General features: G+C 32.8%; 1 protein-coding gene across 2 annotated transcripts; it reads right to left on the bottom strand.

Annotated features, from left to right (window-relative positions):
• Positions 1-219: 219 nt before the first annotated feature.
• LOC109603003 (muscarinic acetylcholine receptor gar-2) lies at positions 220-22,275 on the bottom strand. Of its 2 annotated transcripts, XM_049965072.1 has the most exons (4): positions 22,093-22,275; positions 9,960-10,059; positions 2,204-2,580; positions 220-2,154 (listed from the first exon to the last, which is right to left on the bottom strand). In XM_049965072.1, the coding sequence occupies exons 2-4, from the start codon at positions 10,046-10,048 to the stop codon at positions 263-265; spliced, it is 2,358 nt and encodes a 785-aa protein (XP_049821029.1). In that variant the 5' UTR covers positions 10,049-10,059; positions 22,093-22,275; the 3' UTR covers positions 220-262. The 2 variants fall into 2 exon arrangements, with proteins under 2 accessions (XP_049821029.1, XP_049821030.1); XM_049965073.1 differs by lacking the exon at positions 22,093-22,275 and having other exon boundaries at positions 9,960-10,079.
• Positions 22,276-22,831: the final 556 nt, after the last annotated feature.

The following is a 22,831-nucleotide window of genomic DNA, read 5'->3' as shown; positions in this document are numbered from 1 at the left end:
CTATGTCATTAAATTATTTTTTCGTGAATTAATATTATTAATTAACATAGTTTTTATCATATTTAATATATGAGTGAAAAGAAGACGTCACGAAAAATATATTGATGTATTTTATTAATAGTAATAATCTATAAATTAATTTCGCTTAAAAAATATGATGGACAACAAAATCTCGAGAGTTGGACAGAAAACAAATGTCGGTATTGTTTAAAGCTAACTTTATTACTATACGTAATTACGCCAACGTGCGGCCATTACAAATTTATGCTATATGAAAATCACCCTTTAAAATTCGAGTGAATGTCTTTTTAAATTGTTGGTTGGCTAATGCGTAACAAAATGGGTTCAAAGGGCTGTTCGCATAGCAAAGAAAATAAGAAAACATGTACAGATGGCCGTTAATGCAAGGAGGATCGAAGCAAAATCCCTCGACAAGAGCGAATATATGATAAGGGGTCCAACAAATAACGAATGCTCCCAGAATAAACGAAATCGTTCTCAAAGCTTTCCTCGCTCTGTTCTCAGACTTGGACTTCTGTCGACCAAATCCACCCAAAGGTCCCATTACAGGCTTCTTTCCTTTTATTTTCTTCTCCAAAGTCTTGATGAAGACATGCTTAACAGGTTTAGTCTTCTTGGAAATATCTTTGGTTCGGGTTACGATGGTGGTTGCCGCCACAATTCCGGCCGCTTGACTTGTTGTGTTCCCACAATGAGAACTTGACTCAGATGAGGAATCTAATTTCTGAGTTTTAGTGATCAGTCCGTCTGGTTTGGGTTGAGATTCTTTTATTTCGTTTTCGTTGTTTTTTGTTGTGGTGGTGGATACGGTTTTATCAATATTAACTGGTTCATTGGATTCGGACCTCGTAGGCTCTGCTGGGTCAATTTTGATTTGGAGTTTTCGATTTTTGATCATCGGTGAAAATGAATTGTTGGAGCTCTCGTCCATGAATGTTATATCTTCATCGTTCACTCCAATAAGAACGTCGTAAGTTTTTTGAGTGAAATGAACGTCTACCATCAAACTAGCCTTTTTGGCAGTATTTGCATTATTTATTTGCTTTATGTTTCTATGTATTATTTCTTCGTTATTGTTCTTTTTCATTATGGCTAATTTAGTATTGTCTTTTACATTTCTAGGAGTACGTACATCCAAATGTACGTTAGGCGATACTTGAAGCTTATTAGGTTTCTCACTGTTTGCTTCTTTGATTTTGTCTTTATTTGCATCAGGCTTTTCTACGGGTTTAGCAGGTTCAAATAAATGCATGGGCACGCTACTCTGCATCATCATACCAATAACAGACGTTCTCTTCTTGACTGCAGTGGTCTGAGTCTGATATGCCCCTCCAATATTACTGTCATCGTCTGAATCAAAAGCAGGACTACTGGACCTCTCCCATTTTTCCGCCTCCCCACCAATTTGGGTTGCGGATTGGCATATGTTGGGAAGGTCATCAACCATATTCGTACTTGACATTTGGGGTGACTCTTTCGTGTCCGACTGCGAGGTTTCTTGAACGGAAAGTTCAACAGTGGATATGTTATTTGTGGGATTACTGGGAGAGGTTTTATTAATCTGCTTGTCTTCACTCAGAAAAGTACTTTGGGTTTTGGAGATCCCGATACCTGCAGCTCTTCCGGCCATTCCAGACATTGCCCCGGCACTTAGAGCCACCATTGATTGCATCTTTCTTTGCTTTGCCTCGCTTTTCTTTTGCATGTTGTATGCCGTCTTGTAAATACCTCCATATAAGAGAAACAGGACAATTAATGTGGTCCAGTAGTAACCAATAATCAAAGCGGTATTAAAAATAGGTTCCTTGAGGAACTGTACGGCACATTGTCCGGGTAACAAATCTCTATAACCTATGAAATGTTCCCATCCAAATATACTTATGAAGAACAATAGAGCTGGTATGATCCAAGTAATAGTAACCATGCAGACTACTTTGCCTTTAGTCCGCCAGCTTCTGTACTTAGGTGCTATTTTAACTGAGCAAAATCGATCAATTGTGATCAGAAGAACGGTGTATTGAGAAACCAGACACACTGTATAGTCTACAGACAACCAGAGATCGCAGAGAAGCGGTCCCAAGTTCCAATAACCCATCAATACGTAGACTGTGTAGAACGGCATCGATATGGTTCCTAAAACATAAATGATTAATAAGTGCGAAAGGACAGCAAAATGATGTACCTATGAGCATATCAGTGGCTGCCAACGACGCAATAAAGTAGTTGCTGGGTTGTCTGATATTCCTGTCCACAATGAAGGCCAAAAGCACCAATATATTTCCGGCAACTGTTAATATGATGCAAATCGCCAAACAAACAGCAATAACGATTGTCTGCCACAGCTTGAACGGGGGCAAAACTGGGGCGATTTTCTCGTCGTCGCTGTCATTGACACGGTCCGCGTAATCATAATTGCTGGCTGTTTGGAGGTCGTAATCGAGGAAGGTGTAGTTGAAGTCGGCTATGTTGGTCTCGTTCTGGATCTGGATGCATTCAGCGAACGTCAGGATTCCGTTGAAAATGTTGTTACAAACGCGCTCCTGCTGCTTTTGGATCTTCCTGCGCAACAGAACAAACTTAATAAATATTTTGTAATGTTTTATCTGTATTTATTTATAAACATACTTTTACTTTATATATTCAAACATTTAATATATACACTAATTATAATACCTTTTCAACAAATTTTCTATCACATTTTTTTTTTTTTTTTGGAAAATTTATAAACCAATATTTTATTTACTTGTTGTTAGTTTAATTTATTTAACCTTTAACAAAATAAAAAAGGTGATTATTTCTCCCAAATGTATATTAGGCGATACTTGAAGCTTATTATGTTCTTTGATTTTGTCTTTATTTGCATCAGACTTTTCTGCGGGTTTAGCAGGTTGAAATATATGCATGGTCACGCTAGTCTGCATCATCATACCAATAACAGACGTGTGTTGATTATGCCAAATAAATATTTTGTATAAAATGCATATGCGGTAAATAAGTTAAAAATTAATACTATTTTTAATAATAAAAGGTATAAAAACAATCATATATCATTAAAATCTCAAAGTTAATAAAAGAATACACTTTTAATAAATGAAGTATTAATATTTATTGGGGTTTTCTTGGAGATTGTGAACTATTGCTAAACAGAATGTTAAGAATAATACTGGCCATAAGTAAATCTTATTATATTATTTACATCATATCTTTTTGTGAATTAATATTCTAATCTAACATATCTGAGAAAACGAAAAATTGTTAATGTTGATTATTTTACATTAAATTTATTTTTAATATATGACTAATAACCTATTTTTAGATTACTGAAAATTATTTGTATAAGATATATATATATATATATATATATATATATATATATATATATGTCGCAGCGCGGTCAGGATTATCGGCCATTTCGAATATTAAATAACACGCAAATAGTCCTTACAATGTAATTGAACTAACAGGCACAGGATTACAACTAATAGTCAAACAATTAGGTAGGAGTTGTATGAAACGCGGTGATCCCGACGGTTATGCCAAGCCAAGACTTCTACGCAGCTTCCCTGACGGAGCTTAACTGTCCGCCCTCGCAGGTCTCCTCTACCGTCACCCTCGGTTCGAGTACCATCCCCTGCTTAGCACTTCCGCTGATTCCACCCAAGTACTATAAGTATGCAACCCATAGTACTACTTGCGTTTCACATGAACCCTCCGACATATATATATATGTTCGGGTTTATTGATCGACATTTGTTGGAATTATTTCCTGACGTTTCGCTAGCACGAGGCATCTTCAGAGGACTCATCGTTAGTACTTCTGAGTCACCAACATATAACTTACTAAGCTAAGTATCTCACCAGATTGCTACAACCTGTTGGAAACACCCCAACCTTTATCAAAGATTCCACTCATTTTGTGGAGATATGGAAAGGATCACATCTTTATGTAGAAGATAGATTGGTCAGTTTGGACGTAGTGTCACTTTTCATTAAAGTTCCCGTCAATGATTCATTAAACGTGATATCAGAAATATTCCCTCCAGATATAGTAGATCTTTTCCGTACGTGCCTTACTGAAAACTATTTCGTATGGAACAACAAATTCTACGAACAGACTGAAAGATTAGCAATAGGCAGACAGACCTCTTAGTCCAGTGTTAGCCAATTCCTTTATGGAAAAATTTGAGACTTCCACACAACACAAACCTTCTGTTTGGTATCTTTACGTGGATGATACTTTCGTGATATGGAAACACCTAAACTTTCAACATAACAATATCTAATGTACCATGGAATTGAAAAAGGAGAATCAAATACCTTTTTTTGATGTCCTAGTAAATAGAGTGGGTGAACATTTAGACTTATAGTATACCGAAAACCTACACACACACACACACACACACACACACACCGATCGGTATATACATAAACTATTTATCATCCTAATCAAAAAAAAGGGTCACCACCTCGCTGAAGAACAAGAACGCTTGTAAAAAACACTACAGGCCAACAACTTAAAAATAAGACGTACAATGAGACGACCTCATAGTGAGCCCACAATTCGTAAAGATTTTCTCCCATATATACGTAAAGTTACCGTTAGAACATAACATCCACACTGTTTTTATTTCAACAAGAAAGATTCAACAGTCTCAGATCTGCCAAAGATAGGAGAGAGCATCAAACAGCTTCTGGGATATACCGCATACCATACTCTTGCCGGAAAATATACATCGGTACCACAGAACGTTCAATAGGGACTAGGATTAAGAAACACAAACGAAACCGCATCCTAGGACAATCAGATAAGTCGGCTGTAGCTGAGCATGCACTGTTAGATGGAAATCATAAGATAAAATTTCAGGGAAGCAACGAACAGAACAAAATTATATTAAAAGCAAAAAATCTATTATTATTTAAAATATTAAATAAACCTTATAAAAAAGTAAACTTCCGCATTCAAACCTTCCAATTTTTCAGCTCAGTCGTTCAACTAAAAATTTATTTCTCGAGGGAAAGTAATTCATACACACGCACATGTTTAACGGCCGTTTAATTTGTCTTAGCTGGAAATAGGTTGAATTGACTGGAACCGTTTTTCCATCCACAATACCATTTCACACTTGCGAACCGTCTGCGAGCGAGCGTCCATTGATTTTCACCGGCATTTGTTCTGTACTTTCAATGTACTGATTGATATCACAAATAAACGCACACGAATATAGTAAACGATTGGAAAACATAGAATACTTAATGGGCTAAAAATAATACACCATTGCGGATTTCACAAGTGCCGTCGAAGTTCTGTCGTTTCTGGACTAAATTACGTTCACGGCAGTTCGTCGGGAGTTCCTTTTTTTCCCTAACGATCTCGTGTGCCCGAAACCGCAATATTATTGCGTGAATTTTACAAGTTTTACATATTATGTTTATTCAACGCTAAAAGGCGAACCGTGCACTTCGCCAGCAACTATTCCTAACGGCCACAGGAAAAACTATGTAATTAAACGCCTCAGGCACTAAAGTGTTTCAATTATCGATGGAATAAAGTTCTTTGAAAATCGATTCCAGAAAAAAATTACGTTCCTCGTTAATATCAGTTCGATTTACTTACACATGGTGAATAGAGGTTGTTTCTAAATAGTTGCTACGTTCATGTGGAATATGTAATTATTGTGCATCCGACTACTTCTCGAACAAGAAGAACCAGGTAAGTGGCACTTACTAACATGGTCCAAAGCTAAATCTAATCCAAAGGTCAAGAGATAATTGCAGCAATTATATACACATTCTATACTCCATTCTTATTTTAGCCTTTCCACTTCTGATATTTTACCTAAAGGCCCTCTTGTACTAATCTATATCTTATGGTTCTTGAAGAAACATTAATTCCAAGTTGTGTCTCCTGTGACCTTTTATTTTGCTGAAACGCAGGAAAAGATCTTTTTTGGAGTAGGATGAAATTTGTTTATCCTGAAACCTATTGGTTTTTCTTGGTCGTCCACTTTTATTTTTTCCTTCCACATTACCAAATTTTGAAAATTGTTGTTAAGTATGCGTTACAACCAAACGATATTGATTTTTTTCTCATCGGATTGAAAGAACGATACAATCCGTGATTTTAACTTGGAAAGTAATTTCTTTCCTCGAGGTACTATATTCACACGGTTTACTTTGGTGTATACCACAAAACAAAAATTTATTGTGGATTTTGTAGAGATTAGTGACATTTAATAAAAAGTTGCTCTACTTTTTGCCAGCCGAATATTTAGTATTTTGATTTGTAACAAACAGAATTATTTTTAATACAAGAAGTATTTATTCACCGATATGTTTGTATATAGTGTGTTCTATTTGGTATAAATTATATTAGATTTGCGTGTACAAGACAGTAGCAATTTATATATTTTTAAAGTTGTTTTTGGTTGTGTGCGTAGCGAATACACTTTGAAAGAAAGAAAAAAAATTATGGTGTTTTGAAATGGATTAATTTGCATGCTTTCATGTTCACTTAGAAGACCAGATTTACTTTTGGGTTCCATATTTCCTATATTACACATATGTCAAACATTTGCGACAGTATTAATAAAAACAATATAGATTTAGCTATAAGCTCTGTATCGCATAATGAAAATATGCGCATTCTATCTTCTTGTTCCGTATCAAGATGATACTTCTCAAGTTTTATTCAGCAATCACTGAACGATCTCATAAGTGCCGATCGTTGGTACCAAAAGATCTGTTGACCTGCGTTATTGATGTAATAAAGATCTCTGAAAATCGATTCTAGAAAAAATTACGTTCCTTGTTAAAACCGTCTAACGGTATTTGAAAATAATGTAATTATATTCCAGGAGACACTTTTTTTCAATTTGCTTTATTTTGTAGGTAAACGACACACGTAGGTTTTGCGACACCCATTCATTAGCAAGAGGAATGCGTAATTTGCATCGGGGACGATGGTGATTAATGCGGAATTAATATAATTTTCGATTATTGCCGGGCATATATATATGAATGATATGCGAGATACGAAATGTGAAAGGAATTCACATCGGTGCCCACTGAAAGAACAGGATCACATGTGTGTTTGAATTCCTGCTGTCTTTAATACGCGTTTCGGTTATATTCGGCGCGCGGCGTCCGAAGCTAAACGCTTCAAGCACTCTGCGAATCGAAATTTAAATTTACGCCATTCCTCCTAATATTTCTAATTGTATGTGGGATACATTGAATTATTTATTCTGCAGCTCCATTCAAAATTTCCGTCTGCGTTTCTCAATGAAACTATCTTATCACACTAATAATAATACTCGTAAATTAATAAAGTATAAGAAATTAGTAACAGCAATGTTGTTTATTTATTTTTTATCTAATAAATTTAATAAATATTTATATGTGTATGAAAAATTAATTGAATCTCGTTTTAACTTATGATCCGAAAAATCAATCTTTTATTAATTATATTTCGTAAAATTAATTTAAGTGGATAATCAACACATTCAAGTTTTATTTTTATTTAATTTATTAATAAACTGATTACTTAAGTTTCACTAAAAGAGAAATATATTAATACAATTTGTCATTAATAGTAATTACTACTATAAAAAATTTTAATTTAGTATAATTAAATTTTAAATTTTAAAATATCTTTAAAATGATTTTTAATCAGCTTAAAGCAGACTGATTGATTTAAAGTAATTTTGTCTTTCATATCCCACCCCATATGACTATTAATTGTACCTCACTACCACCATTTCTGAACAATGAATTTTTGATTCTTTTTTTCAATTTTCTTGATAAAAGTGTACGTTTAAATAGGTATATTATTGTCAGTTATGCATGTCCTCCACCATGTTTTACAGTGGATCTAGTTTACTTGGAATTATACCTTTCATTAATTGGTCTTCCCACCTATGAAATGCCATCAGATTTAAATATTTGTTGCCGACATTCATCGGAAAACAAAATTGTTTTCTATTGGCCACCTGTCCAGTTCACATGTTCTCTTGCAAAAAGTAGTCTCCTCTGCTTTATAGTATAGTATAGCGTTTTTATATTCCTTTCCAAAGCTCTCTTCGTCTTGCGTTTTCTACTAATTTTTGGAACTTCTTCCAATGTATTTCTTCTGTTAAAATAGGAAATCGTCTTCGAAATGATCGATTTGTTTAAATTTGAATCTACTGCAATTTTACTCTGCTCTTCACCATTCCGGAACATTTTGTTGTTTAATTTGTATTAATAAATGAACCCTTCTAGGCATTTTTAGCTTTAATGAACGATGTCGGTCACACAAATAAATTATAAAATCAATTGTATTGAATATAGGGTTAGTTGCTTTACTTATGAACCCTTCCCGAAATAAAATGTCGTATAAAAATAAAGATATCCGTATATAAATTGGGGTACGAAATGTTTAGGATTGAATCTGAACTACCGAAACTATCCGAAAACTATGTTATATCAATAAAAGTTGTAGAATGTTTATTTATCTTTACTTTGAGCACTCAAATTTGGTTTGGAATAACTAATATTCCAAAAATTAATAGCAGTCGGAGTAGGATATAAAAGGCAGAATTTATTTCTAATTTGTAAACTAGTGTTATAAAAGAGAGGTAACCTTCAAAGTTATATTTGAATAATAGATTAATTTCAAATTATATAAAGTAAAAAATATTTTATATACAAATTTATTCATAAATTTTATTATTATAGTTTATAATAATGATTAGAATTCATTCCCGAAAGCATTTCCGGTATTTAGATCAGTCGATTCACAAAATGCTGACAATAACAATTTTATTCATTTTCAGAATGTTTTGATTTACTCAGAGACGGTAACAGATAATGATCTGAAAGTTGCAGCATCGAAGTACCTTATGAGTACCAACATTTCTTGAAATTATGAGTTCGATACCTTTCTGAGGTCGATTCACTATTCTTATCGTCCCATATTCTTTGAATTAGTATAATCACTGAATATCATAAACAAAATGAATGAAAAATCTAATTTGGTTTTAAACGTTCGTTATGATTTATTAAATAGTTCGTTTCGATTCGAGAATTAACAGAGTGAAAACTAGAGCCGTTCGTGTAAGGGCAGGGCGAGGTTAGGAAAAGGTGGCGAAACATTTTTTGATAAAACATGTAATTATGGGGGCAATTCGGATTCCAGTATTCCGTATATCAGTGTTATCGAAATATTTACCATTTAATATTACCGTCGCCCCTCGCAAATTCGCAATTCCCTTTAAATTTAATATTTCCTGTCGCAGGGAGGCGTCCTTTAAGAATATATCTAATTTAAGGAAAGAAGATATCATTCCGTGTTTCTATGCCGGAGAATACTCCTCTACTTAACCTGCCTATATATACTTATAATAGAATTTCTTTCAGTAATTCCGTACAACAGAGCTTACTGATGATATTTCCTGGTTTCTAAAGTTGACTTTGAAATGCACAGATACGATTTACGTAATGCTCGGAATCAAGAACAAGCAAATAATCCATTCGAACGGAAATATCGATTCGAGAGGCGGCATTCAACATTTTTTGTTTTTTTTTTTAAATTGCAAAAGCACCCTTTAGATTCGGTTTTTTGTGACGGACATTTTGCAATAATCGTTCCGAGTTTCACTTCAACGTTAAAAACAAAACAAAATAAAAAAGAAATTCCCAAATATAATAAGCACCTAGCAATACCTAGCAACAAATGAAAATCTCATTACGACGGTTATTCTGGTTGCGACCAAATCGCGCTCGGCATTTTCTGTAATGAAGTTATCGTCGCGGTGCCGGCTTCCTGAACCGCTTTATTGACTTGTAATCAAATGATGTTTGCGCGGGCTGTTTTACAGATCGTCGCCGTTTATTTATTAAATTCACCTGATTGCAAATTACGCGGCCGCGTAGCTAATTAAAAACTCTTTTTTACTTACCATTTTACCATGAACTCTGGTCCTATTGTGAAAATTGAAGATCTGTTCAGGTTTGATGGGCTGTAGTGGTAATCCGTAATGTTTTCCATGGTGATGTAGTCTGAAACATATTTTATAGGTTTGCAGACAAAAAATATCCTTAGTAAAACTAGACACATGTACAAGTCATTTTTCTGAAAAAAATATGTTTCTATAAGTCTATAATTATCAATGAAAATATAAAAAAGTATTCCTTTCGTCTTCTTTTCCACAGTTTCAATAATTTCTCCGATTATAGGAGACGATTTATCAAGGATTAATCTGTTTATTACAAATAAAATGGATATTTTTTATATTGTTTCAAAAAATTATTTTCTATAAAAAATGAAAATATAAAAAATGTATTCCTTTTGTCTTCTTTCCCATGCACAGAATAAATGCGGCAATTTTACTGGGACATATATATCTTCTTTATTTTATGTGTTGATAATGCTTTTCGCGGAAGCAAAGAGTAGATCATTTTGTAAAAACTAGTTTAGTAGTTTTAAAACATACTATAATACATATGCTCTTAAAAATAATGTATCTCCTGCTCGTCTAGATCATTTCTTCCTAATTAAGGAATTGAAATTAATTATAGAAAGTAAAATAAATGAAAAATTTAGGTCACATTTTTCAATTTCAGCAGTGAAACTTATTTTGTATTTATTACAATATTTTAAATTGAAAAATATCTAAAAGAAAATGAAATTATTTTATTTGATTTAAGTTCAATTATTGAACAATATTCTATGAAAAACAATAAAATACCATTAATTTGGGAAAAATTTTTTGGTCTCTTTTTGTGATTCATAATACTTCTAAATTTTAAAATTTTCGCTATCATACTATAATTATGTTGTTGTACAATGATTTAAAACATTCATATTTTCTATAATTAAAAGTCAATATGTGATTTTACGTACTGATATTTACCTAAATTTATATTTCAATTATTTTTAAAATTTTAAAAATTTGTATCTAATTAAATCCATATAAATCGTATAATTACAGTTACGATTACATTTAGTAAATAAAAGACAAATAATATTTATTTGACCATTAAAATTATAAATAGAAAAACAGATAATAATTAAATTTCAAAATGATTAATTTTTATTTAGGATTAAATTAACATGTATAGAATCAATCTTTTAGTAAGTTTTGTATCAATTAATAAAGTTTGTGCTGCAAAAGAAATCGAAATCTTAATTGTAATCGTAATCGTTTCAATAATAAAATTCCGATATTTGTTGACAATTTCAATATTTGTTGTATTATGTACACTGGTGGCCACATAAATAGGAGACATTACTATTGTAACGTAATAAAATAATTACATTCAATTCTTTCTCCTATTATTCATTTTGAACCTAAATAATTTCTAATTAAACAAAATAAATTCGAAATGTGGCAAGTCACACCTGTAATTGGTGAGGCAAAGATTAAAAGGCCATCCATGTATATAGTAGTTCGAGTTTGTTTGATGTTAATGTTGATGTTTGTTGGAATTATTTCCTAACGTATCTCTGGTACGAGTGATTAAAGTTAAATAACTCTCCAATTAATAACCACAATTCATCTAAAAATGCTTTTTGGAGTTGTAATCGAGTTTATCGATAATCTCAATATTTTTATCAGTTAACGATCTTTGAACAACCTTGGATGCATCCTTCGTATTATTATTATTATTATTCGTGTAACGCTTAAGAATCTATGTAATTAAACTATTAAAGTTTATGCAAAATAAAGTATTGTGGATTGAATTCAATCCACATTCAAAAAAAAGTTGTATCGATACATAAAGACATTGAATAAAATTATTTGCTTAAAATTGGATAAATTACATTTATTTTATTTTTCCCGAAAAATTGTTTTCAAAATGTTTGTATAGCAAACAATTATTGCATAGATATAATTCGGAGATCAATTTAATTAAATAGTACTCTAAAATGGTTTTACAAACATGCTGGTGGTTGTATCACTTCAATTAATAATTGATAATTAAATTCATAATGAGATTATACGTTTTAGATCGATATGTACGGTGAGCCAATAAACCTATTATACAGTTTCAAATACCGTATAGGCACTAGCTTAAATGTAATCATTTCTATTACCAAATTTTTAGAATTTAATAATTTTCAGAAAATTGGGAATATTAATTTTGTTTGCTTTGTATTTCTTTTATTAGTTTTATCATTAAAAAATGTTGTTATTTAAATTATCATACTATTTTAGTTTTATGAATATGTAAGATATGTAAAATAACGACTATGTTTTTTGTTCAATTTTTTTGTGAAAAATAAAATTATTAAAATTAACATCCAATTTGTAGAATATCACGTCTTTTTCATTGATTTTGATTACTTAATCTAATATTTCTCGTTATATTTTTTTATCAAAAATGTTGTTTTGTGAATAATAATAGTATTTTATAACCAAAAGTTTTATAATTGCACAAAACAACATATATTGTTTGTCAATAAAAATGAATTTTCCTCAAGTTTAAATTATCCCAAATAATTTAAAAAATATTAAAATGATAGCTTTAACTTTTAAAATTTTTGAGTTGAATCGTTTAACAAAAATATCTAACACTAAAAATAAACACAATAAAACAAAAAAATATAAAGACAGATATTATTAGTCCACAGATAGGACAAGGATAAGCTAAGATATATCTTCAAGAAGGATACGCAGATATTGTTGATCATTCAACAAATTTGGCAATATGGACGATCCATTTGAACGTTTAAATTTAAATTAATCACTTAAAGGAAAACGATGTTTTTAGTGATAATCAACTATTCCATGGCCATTGACTTTCAAATGACTAAACGTGTGTGTAAATTATTTAATTACACATAAAGCAAAATTTCTAATATTATTAATTTACCAAACTTTATTATTTTTTATCTCCCTTCCTGTTGGACTTTTTTATTAACCGACTTATTATGTAATGTATGTGTTATGTGTATTTTTAGAAAGATTTTACAGTTGAATATGAAATAACAAATAATTTGCATCCTTGATATGCCAATTCTGTTTCTCTAATTTACTAATCGGGTCCAGTGCAAATTTCATCTGTTTAAAAAATTAGTAAACATGAAGCAACATGTAACAAGCGTGGACTGTCGCTAAACACACAGATAGAATGTCCCTTGTCCACTATATTGTCCCTCAGCAGCTTGTTCATGGTGTATGTGTGTGTCGATGGTTGTCACCCCACGTTAATTAGTTGACAGAATGCTGATATCGTCGGTAATTAGACCATAGTGATATTACCTAAGGATAAAAACGCGGAACAATCCAATTTGTGTGTACTTAATTGCATCGTCCTAAAGCGGTCGGTGGCATTTTCCACCATACTAAAAATCCGATTAATCGAGTGTATGTCGGAAATCAATTAGCCATCAAACAAATTCATTAGGCGGAAAAAAACTATGGAACATTCAATTAAAAATTATTCCATGCATACCAAATAGAATTTTCGTCCGAGCATGAAAATAACCTCCGTTTCTAAGTTTATCAATGAAAATGATCAGTTTTCGCATTCAGGTATTGAATTCGGTGTATCGAACTTGGGGTTCAGGTCAATACGACAATTCGAAAATGACTTGTTTCAAAGTTCAGGAGCGCTTATAATTTAGTGAACACGAAAAGATAAAACTTGCCGCCAAGTTGCACGTTCACCAAGTGTGGAGATTTGCGTGCAAACTCCCTCGAATAATATAATTATTTATATATTAATGATCACACATTTAAAATATTATTTGTGCTTCTTTTATTTGATGATGATAATTTCATTCTTGTATAGTTTATACGTAAGTAAATGAAGAGAAGAGAAAAATTAACTAGAATTGCGTGTTAATCTGAAATCGTGTTGTATGTCAGTACAAATTGTAGTAAATACGAAAACTATGACAATCGATTTTCCTAAATTGCAAAGAAATAGATTTACTTAATTTGTTTAGAATATCTTTTAGTTAACATAAGAATTCAAATTCAATTTTACGGTATTAGTCAATTAAAAATGTAAATAAAATGTTTGTATTATATATTCTATAGTTTGACATAATTTATAATTTTAATCTTATTTATGGGAAATAATAATATTCATTGGTAAAATCATTAAATGTATTAGAAAAATAAAATTGTTTAGTTCATATTTTTAATCCTTAAATTCAATATGTCGTAGTTCAATAAGTTAAGTTTCTATGTAATATCTGAGATATCTATGAATTTTTATTCAATTTTAGCTGTTGGTATGTAAATTGTTAGAAGTTCTATTTTTTGCCACTTTTAAACACCTTTTTAGTAACTTTTGACCTTTTTAGGTTATACAAATCCAAAAGAGTTTCCTCTATCTGAATCTTGAGAGAGACATCGTACCCGACAGAGACCGTAAACGTCTCCTCTTTGCCCAATAGTGGGAAACTTTGACTGTCTCTGTCGTACATGAGGAAATGTTTTTCGATCGGTATATACTAAAAAGGTAAGCAATAAATTGGTATGAGTAATACAAAAATTACTATGCTATATATGCTATATTTATATTATTTTTGAAAACTTACAAACTAGTATGGAGGGATGAGAGTCAATTGACTTTTACGGCATTAAAACGTAATTATAAATAAAAAAGATTTTTATCATCATTATCATAATTAAATGAACTGCATAACATAGATATGTTATTTAGAATTAAGAACAAAAATTTACAAAATAGGCTAAGAAATAATATTTTTGACAAATCAAATGATTATTATGGTTATTTCAGGAAGAGTTTAAAAAACTGGTTTAAAAGCAACTTACATTTCAAAATACCATTTAATTTACTTTTTGCAAAAATTAAAATTCGTTCTTATATATATTTTTTAGATATTACTTACTATTTGATTTTTTTTGAAACCTTTTATTTCTAATTTATGAATTTATAATACATAAGCGTTTTTTGCAGACGTATTCTAACTGATAAAGGAAAAATAACGATTAGTCAGAACCTAATAAAATATCGAAGAAAAATGTCAGCGCACAGGCATGAAGGCATATTTTAATGACTGGTAGAGTAAACGACGTCCGGTGTATGGTGGTGGTCGATGTTTGAAAAACTGTATGTGTATAGGGTTATTTCAAAGGGTGTAAAAGTAATCTAGTTCTAAGAAGAGGAGGCGCCGACCACTCCCCGGACCACGGCCTCAGTAACTCATAAATTTCAAATGGGACACATCAGTGGAAAGCCTGTGCCACAGATAAGATGCCTACCCGACACACAAAGACCGGGTAAATATGTTGCATTTAACGGCTGAAATTAATTCGGCACCCGATTGTTTCGGATTGTTTGAGCGCCTCATTGGCGTTTTATAATTCAGATTTTCACCGTGCAACTCTCCCCGACCTCTGTCCATGTGCTTCCTTCCTACGACGACTTAATCAAAGTTCGTCGATAGATTTACCACTCGTTTCGGACCTCTACCTTTAAATCCTTTCAGCAACTTTTTTATTACAACAATTTAATTTTGATGATAAAATTGATTTTCACAAGATTTCAATTGTTTTTGTTTTTATTTACTTTTACTGTTTTTGAGTTTATTTTCATATGCTGGAATTTATTTAAATCATTTAAAAAATTATCGAAAATTTTGCTGGATGTAACAGATAACCCTTATTTATAAATCGTATAAATAGATCAATCCGAAATTATTATAATTAAAATAAATTATTTGTAAAATAAACAAATCGTCAGTGGCATTTTAATTAATTTTCATTAAAATGGATTAAACAATTAGTGAATAAATAAATACATATTAGATACGAAATCCGGATAAAATAAATATTTTCAAAACATCCTTAAAATACTAACCTAATTTCCTTTGAAGTGGTATTTGCAATGTCGCTGTTAAGTTTAAAAATTTAAACTTGAGCTTGACCGACATAATTGTTTTCAAATTGATTCATAGTTTACCTTCGTATAAAGTAATTTTCTTAAAGCATCAAAATATCTTTTATTTTTTTGCATTCTTATTCGAAATGTACATTAGTACTAATGCCTAAATATGTAATTTTAACAAAATGTGTACATTAATATATATATATGATAGATTAGCGACTGTTAATCTGTCTTTTTAGTTTGATTAAAACACTAAATTCACAATAATACGCTTTATTACAACAAACGTACTTTAACCTTCGACATCTAAAGCTTGACTGCCTGGTTCTTTCTTAAGAACTGCCCCGATTATCAAATATAAACAAATCCTTCAGATTTGTTTACAAAACAAAATAGTCTAATTAGATGTGAGCCCGTCGCATCGGTCCATCGGTGAAGATGATGACGTAAGCTAACACGGCCTTCCTGACATTGGGGCGTCCTCGCACCTTGCGCAGTTTTTGCAAAGATTCACCTGACACCGGTAATCTGTAAACATTATAACAGCAGTACAAGCTCAAAATATATTCGAAGAACTAAGCTTAAACCTCATATCATTTAACAAAATAGACTGTTATGCGGCACAGTTAACAATCACTAGAAGCTCAGAGGCGGCTCAACCATCAACAGGTCTGTTACACCCATGTCTTTCAAGTGCTATCAAAAGATACCATATTCTAGCCAGGAGCTCAGAGGCGGTTCAACCACTACCAGGTCTATTACCCGCTTGTCTCACAGACCCAGAACACAACAATCTAAGCCTGCAGAGCAGGGACCTTAAAAATAGCCTGCCGAGCAGGGACCTTTAAACATAGCCTGCAAAGTAGGGACCTTAAACATAGCCTGCAAAGTAGGGACCTCAAACATAGCCTGCGACGCAGGGACCTTAAAAATAGCCTGCCGAGCAGGGACCTTAATCATAGCCTACTAAGCAGGGACCTTCACATATAGCCTGATACACAGGGACCTTAAACAGCCTACTAAGCAGGGACCTTTACACACATTCACACATCAATCTTATTAAATAAATCTATATCCATCATACCTTATAGAATTTCTGTATCTGGCCAGGTTCGTAACTGTTCATGCGCTGCTATTGTTGTTCTACCTCGGCTGCCAATCCTTCGGAGTGCGTACCTCTCATTAGGTAAACAATGCGTTACCTCAAAGGGTCCGTGATACTTTGGTTTCAATTTTCCTCCATTCGACAGCTGACTATTTTCAATAACAACTTTATCACCAACAGCGTATGGTATTGCCGGCACTCTTTTCTTATTAAAGTTTGTAATTGTTCTACTGGTTACTTCGCACACGCGACTGTGAGCTTGTTGTCTAAGTATTTCAGCGTCCACATCACTTGTCTGTATTGGCACACCATTTAACAGTTCGTTAGTTGCTCTCAGACGTCGATTTTCACCAAACATTAATATCCACGGCGCGAATCCTGTCGATTTGTTCACAGTTACATTAAAATCGTCCTCAATATCAGGTAGCACTTTTGTCCATTTATTTTCGTCTTTTTCATTCAACACAGCACGCATCGCATTAAACAAACTTCTCATAACGCGTTCCACTTGTCCATTACCTCTAGGAACTCCTGTTGCAATTAGGTGTAGCTCAACAGAGTTATCATTGAGAAATTCTCGAAATTTACTCGCTACAAATGCTGTTCCCCGATCAGCTATTATTCGTTTTGGTCGACCCAATTCCATAAATAATGCATCTAATGCCTTTATAGTACATTCGGCATTTTTTTGTCTAATAGGACAAAATCGCACAAATTTAGTAAAAGCGTCTATAACCACTAAAATTTGAGTGCATTTATTAGATTTGACCAAAGGTCCGGCATGGTCAATATGCCACGTATCCATTTTACTTCGTTTTCTGTTGACACAATCCACTCCGTTTTCCAGTAAAAGATTTACCCAACACACACGATCTACAATTTGCAACATATTTGCGTACTGTTTTACCCATGCGTGGCCATATTAAGTCCTCACGTAATTTCATTAACATTTTATCAGCACCAATATGAGACGAGTTATCATGATACAGTTTCATTATCTCTAGTCGAGCTGCTACAGGTACAAAACAACGTTCGCGACCATCATTTGAACATTGTAAAAACACTAAATTGTCTTTCACTATATATCCCGTCTCATGATGCGTTTTGTTTATTATTGTCTGACAAAACACATCCTCTGATTGATATTCACAAATTGTCTTTGGTTTGTTAGCAATAATTCGTGCTGCTAAAATTCGTTTTGTCGGAGATGCTGTATTTCGACTTAAATAGTCGACATGTGCCATTTTATGTCCTGGTCTATATTCTATATCAAAATTAAAGTCCTGCAATTTTATCCACCATCTTGCAACGCGGGGGTGTAGTTCCTTTTTGAGTGCTGTAGCCCTTACTGAATTACAGTCTGTATAGATTGTAAACTTTATACCATACAGATATGTGCGAAAATACTGAGTGGCTTCCACTATCGCTAGAGTTTCCAAATCATAAGAATGATATCGCGATTCACAATCAGTTGTACGCCTAGAGTAATACGCCACTGGATGAAGCACATTATTTAAGTCTTTTTGCATAAGTATGGCACCCAATCCAAGCGAACTCGCGTCTGTGTGTAGTTCGGTAGTCAGTTCCGGATCAAAAATGTTCAAAATCGGATAAGAAGTCAATCGTTTCACTAAATCCAATCGCACATTTTCACATTCACTTGTCCACTCAAAAGTTTTTCCCTTACGTAACAGTGCAGATATCGGTGCTGTCAAAGTTGCAAAGTTTTTCACGAAACGTCTAAAGTATCCAGCCAGTCCTAATAATTGACGAACACCTTTTACATCTTTAGGAGCTGATGTTTGAGCGAGCGCGTCAACTTTTCGCGAACTAGGTTTTACCGTACCGTTTTCGATCACAACACCCAAATATTCCACAGATGTTTGGAAAAAGTTACATTTTTTTATGTTTAAAACAAATCCGGCCTTCGAAAGGGCGTCAATGACCTTTCTTAAGTTCTTAAGACCTTCTTGAATGGTTCGAGAGGGGCACAACACATCATCAACGTAAACAAACGCAATATCGTCTTTAAGTGGTCCAAGGGCTTTATCGATGGCACTTTGATAACACGATGGGGAGTTTATAAAACCAAACGGCATTCGATTGTACTCGTAAAGTCCATCTGGTGTCACAAAAGCAGTTATATGTTTTGAATTCTCTTCTATTTCAACTTGGTGAAATCCCGATTTCATATCAAGAGTACAAAAATATACAGCTTTGGCAAGGGCGTCAATCTGATCTTGTATCCGTGGTAGAGGATAATTATTACGTAATACTTTTTTATTTACGTCACGATAATCTACACATAATCTTGTGTCTCCGTTTTTCTTTTTGACAAGGACTATTGGGCTTGCATAAGGAGATTCACTTTGTCGTATTATTCCACTCTCAATTTGTTCTTTTATTATTTGTTTCACTTGTAATCTTTCGCCATATGACAAATGACGGGGTTTATAGGCCACTGGCTGTAGATCACGTAATGTTATTCTTAACTTGTTTGTTGTTACTGCGGCCGGTGTTTGACTTATTCCATTTTGGATTATTGTTTTTATTTCCTTAATAACCCACTCGTCCAGTCCTGACAAATTTAAGTCATTTTCTTCAAACGCGTATATAGCACAAATTCGTTGCCTATCACTATTATCATATACAATGTCTACACTGTTTGCATTAAATTCAATTTTAATACCTGGTCGTTTTAAAACATCAAGTCCAATTAAAGCGTCAACATCACATCCAGGAATTGATCCATCTGGCACAATTAGAAAATCAATTTCTAATGTCATGGTTGGTGTACACATCACAACACTACTGCGACCCAGAGGCTTCATAACACAATTTCCTACACCAGACAGTATTTGGCAATCCGGTTGAATTTGCAAGTCTAAGGCTTTCGCTATTTTTTCGTGAAGTATTGAGATATCTGCACCTGTGTCTACTTAGTATGATATTGAACTGATCATGGAATTGTTAGTGACCCTAGCTGATGGAAATGAACGGATAAAACGAGTGTTTTTTGCCAGGAGCACTCGTTTTGATGCCTCATGTCATTGTTTTTTACTATAGCATGTATCTTCTGAATGTCCATTCACTCCACAGATGTTACAAAACTTCTTATTTGCTGAGGTGTTGTTGCCAGACGAAAAATTTCTTTGATGTACTCCAGAAGGACCCGGCTGTACCTTTTCCGACATATTCTGTACTTTTTCCGCATTTTTGCAATCCACTGCTTTATGTCCATAGCGTTGACATCTTCTGCAGTTTCCTTGAAACGAACGCTGATCACGAAAGCTATACGGTCGTTTTCGTGACAATTCACGCTCTCGCACACCAGCGTTCAATTTATTCGCATCACAGGTAGCCAACAGTTTTAATAGTTCAGAATCACATGTAGGAGCTAGCAAGGAGATTCGATTTTTCACTTCTGTGTTTTGAATATCGTATTCAACAAGACTTAACACAACATTCCATGGAAAGTCTGAATAAAATCTTCTAATTGCTGTTAATTTGGCGTTACCGTATTCTACTAGTGAATCAAAACTTGAACTCTTAATTGCTAAACAATTTCTGATACGAGTAGCAGGAGTACCTAACTCAGGAAACGCAATTTCAAAATCTCGTCGAAAAGAAGCCCAATCTCTAATAATAGGTTTCCAATGTTGATAAAAGCGTGCTGCACGTCCTCGTAAAGCATGACCAGCTTTTAAAACAATAAGAGTATCGGATATTTCCAGCTCCTGTTGGATCCTAGCAACATCATCCATCCACTCAACCATAGTAAACGGTGTATCATCTGGGTCAAAACTTGCAAGTCGAAACTGCGCCGCCGCGGCACTTACACCTTCTGATACTGAAGCGGAAACAGGTTGCGTCTGCGCAGTCACCCTCAATGTTGCTTGAGTAGTTTGGGCGTTGGCCATTGTCGACAAAATTTCCATGATTTGTTTTTGGAAACTGTTGTTATTTTCTTGCTGCATTTTAAATAACAACGCCATATTATTGTCTGTCTCCGATACACTTTCGGTAATGTTCACAACGTTCGGACTCACTGCGCGGTCGCGTTTTTCACTATTGTCTGCCATTGTTCGTTCACAAAGAAACACAAAAAAAAAATTTATTTTTTTAGGTCCTTTCTTCCGGAAATAATTCACGAGAAGATATCCCACTTCTGATGATAGATTAGCGACTGTTAATCTGTCTTTTTAGTTTGATTAAAACACTAAATTCACAATAATACGCTTTATTACAACAAACGTACTTTAACCTTCGACATCTAAAGCTTGACTGCCTGGTTCTTTCTTAAGAACTGCCCCGATTATCAAATATAAACAAATCCTTCAGATTTGTTTACAAAACAAAATAGTCTAATTAGATGTGAGCCCGTCGCATCGGTCCATCGGTGAAGATGATGACGTAAGCTAACATATATAGTATAATATTTGTGTGATGAAATTTAAATTAAATAATCAATAAAAATTAAGTTAAATTAAAATATTTATTAAGTAAAAGTCAATAAAATTTGATAAAAACCAAATATGTATTTTAATTTTATTATTTATTTAATAAATTTTAATAAAATGCAATTGTTTAAATATGTAGTATTTTAATTAATTTTACGTTTAAATATTATTTTTACAACAAATTATTTATTTATTTTTCAATAAATAAATAAATTTAATTGTTTATGTAAATGTAAATAAACTGTTTTTGTATAATTTTATGTCGATTTTATTACAATAAATTATAAATTTACTTAAAACCGATGTTTAATTCAAATATCTAATTTAATTTAGGAACTTCATGGTGTACTAAAATGAACGAAAAAATGTTTAAATTTCCTAAAATTAAATTTAATATTTTTATAATATGTCAAAAATAAGTGCACTAAACTGTACATAAAATAAGCAAAGTTTCATTCACAAAGTTAACTACGTAATAAACAATCTAATTATCAGTAGGGAGAGGGTAAAAGAAAAGAAAAGAAAAGAAAAGAAAAGAAAAGAAAAAGAAAAAAACAAATCATCACCTGAACATCAACGTTTATCTTATCATGCTTGGAATCGGAAACAATTGACCGTGAAATACGGCTTATATTAGGGTCGACACCACATCGAACTTACATTTGAAATCTGCCGGACTAATTCATGACACTTTCCGCGATGGTTCGGGGGACGTTTCAGATGCGATGGATCGGCTGCGATCCGTGATGCATCTCGCTGTTCTGAACTGTTCCAACGAGTCTGCCAGAGACGAAGAATGCTGTATGGGCGGCCGCAATGACTGGCATGGAGTGAAACACCACATTCACCAAGATGGGATTTCATTTTAAACTACATCCAAACCGCAGGCGCACTGCTGATCACCAAAGGATAATGAATATTCTAAAAATAGACACATATAATGCTATTGTATATCCTTTATTTTCTATATAGATTATAAGGAAAAGCATTCTTAAATTTTCACTTGCCTATTCAAGTATGAGTTTAGCTACACACATTACTCACTATTCTTGTTTTCATTTTATGTTGCGTCTCGTACGGAAACATTTAACCGTCTTATTACTTCGTATCACATTTCTAAAATATGGTAACACTAGTAACCTTTGATAATTTATTTAAGGACAATAAACATTAGAAAATGTCATTAACTTTTTAACATTAAATAAATTATTACAATTTGATTAGAGACTTCGGTGGTAATAACAAAACACAAATTTTCTTTTACCAAATTTAATAAATTGAATTTATTATACAAAAAAATGCAATAATGATAAAATTACATTTATTTATTAATTACATATTTTATTTAAAATGATGTCATATATCACTAAATTGAATAATATTATATATTATACATATA

Source organism: Aethina tumida, chromosome 3, assembly GCF_024364675.1.
Source record: "Aethina tumida isolate Nest 87 chromosome 3, icAetTumi1.1, whole genome shotgun sequence".
NCBI classification, from domain to species: Eukaryota; Metazoa; Arthropoda; class Insecta; order Coleoptera; family Nitidulidae; genus Aethina; species Aethina tumida.
The sequence above is the reverse complement of the archived record's forward strand: the minus strand, read 5'-3'. Positions and strand labels throughout refer to the sequence as shown.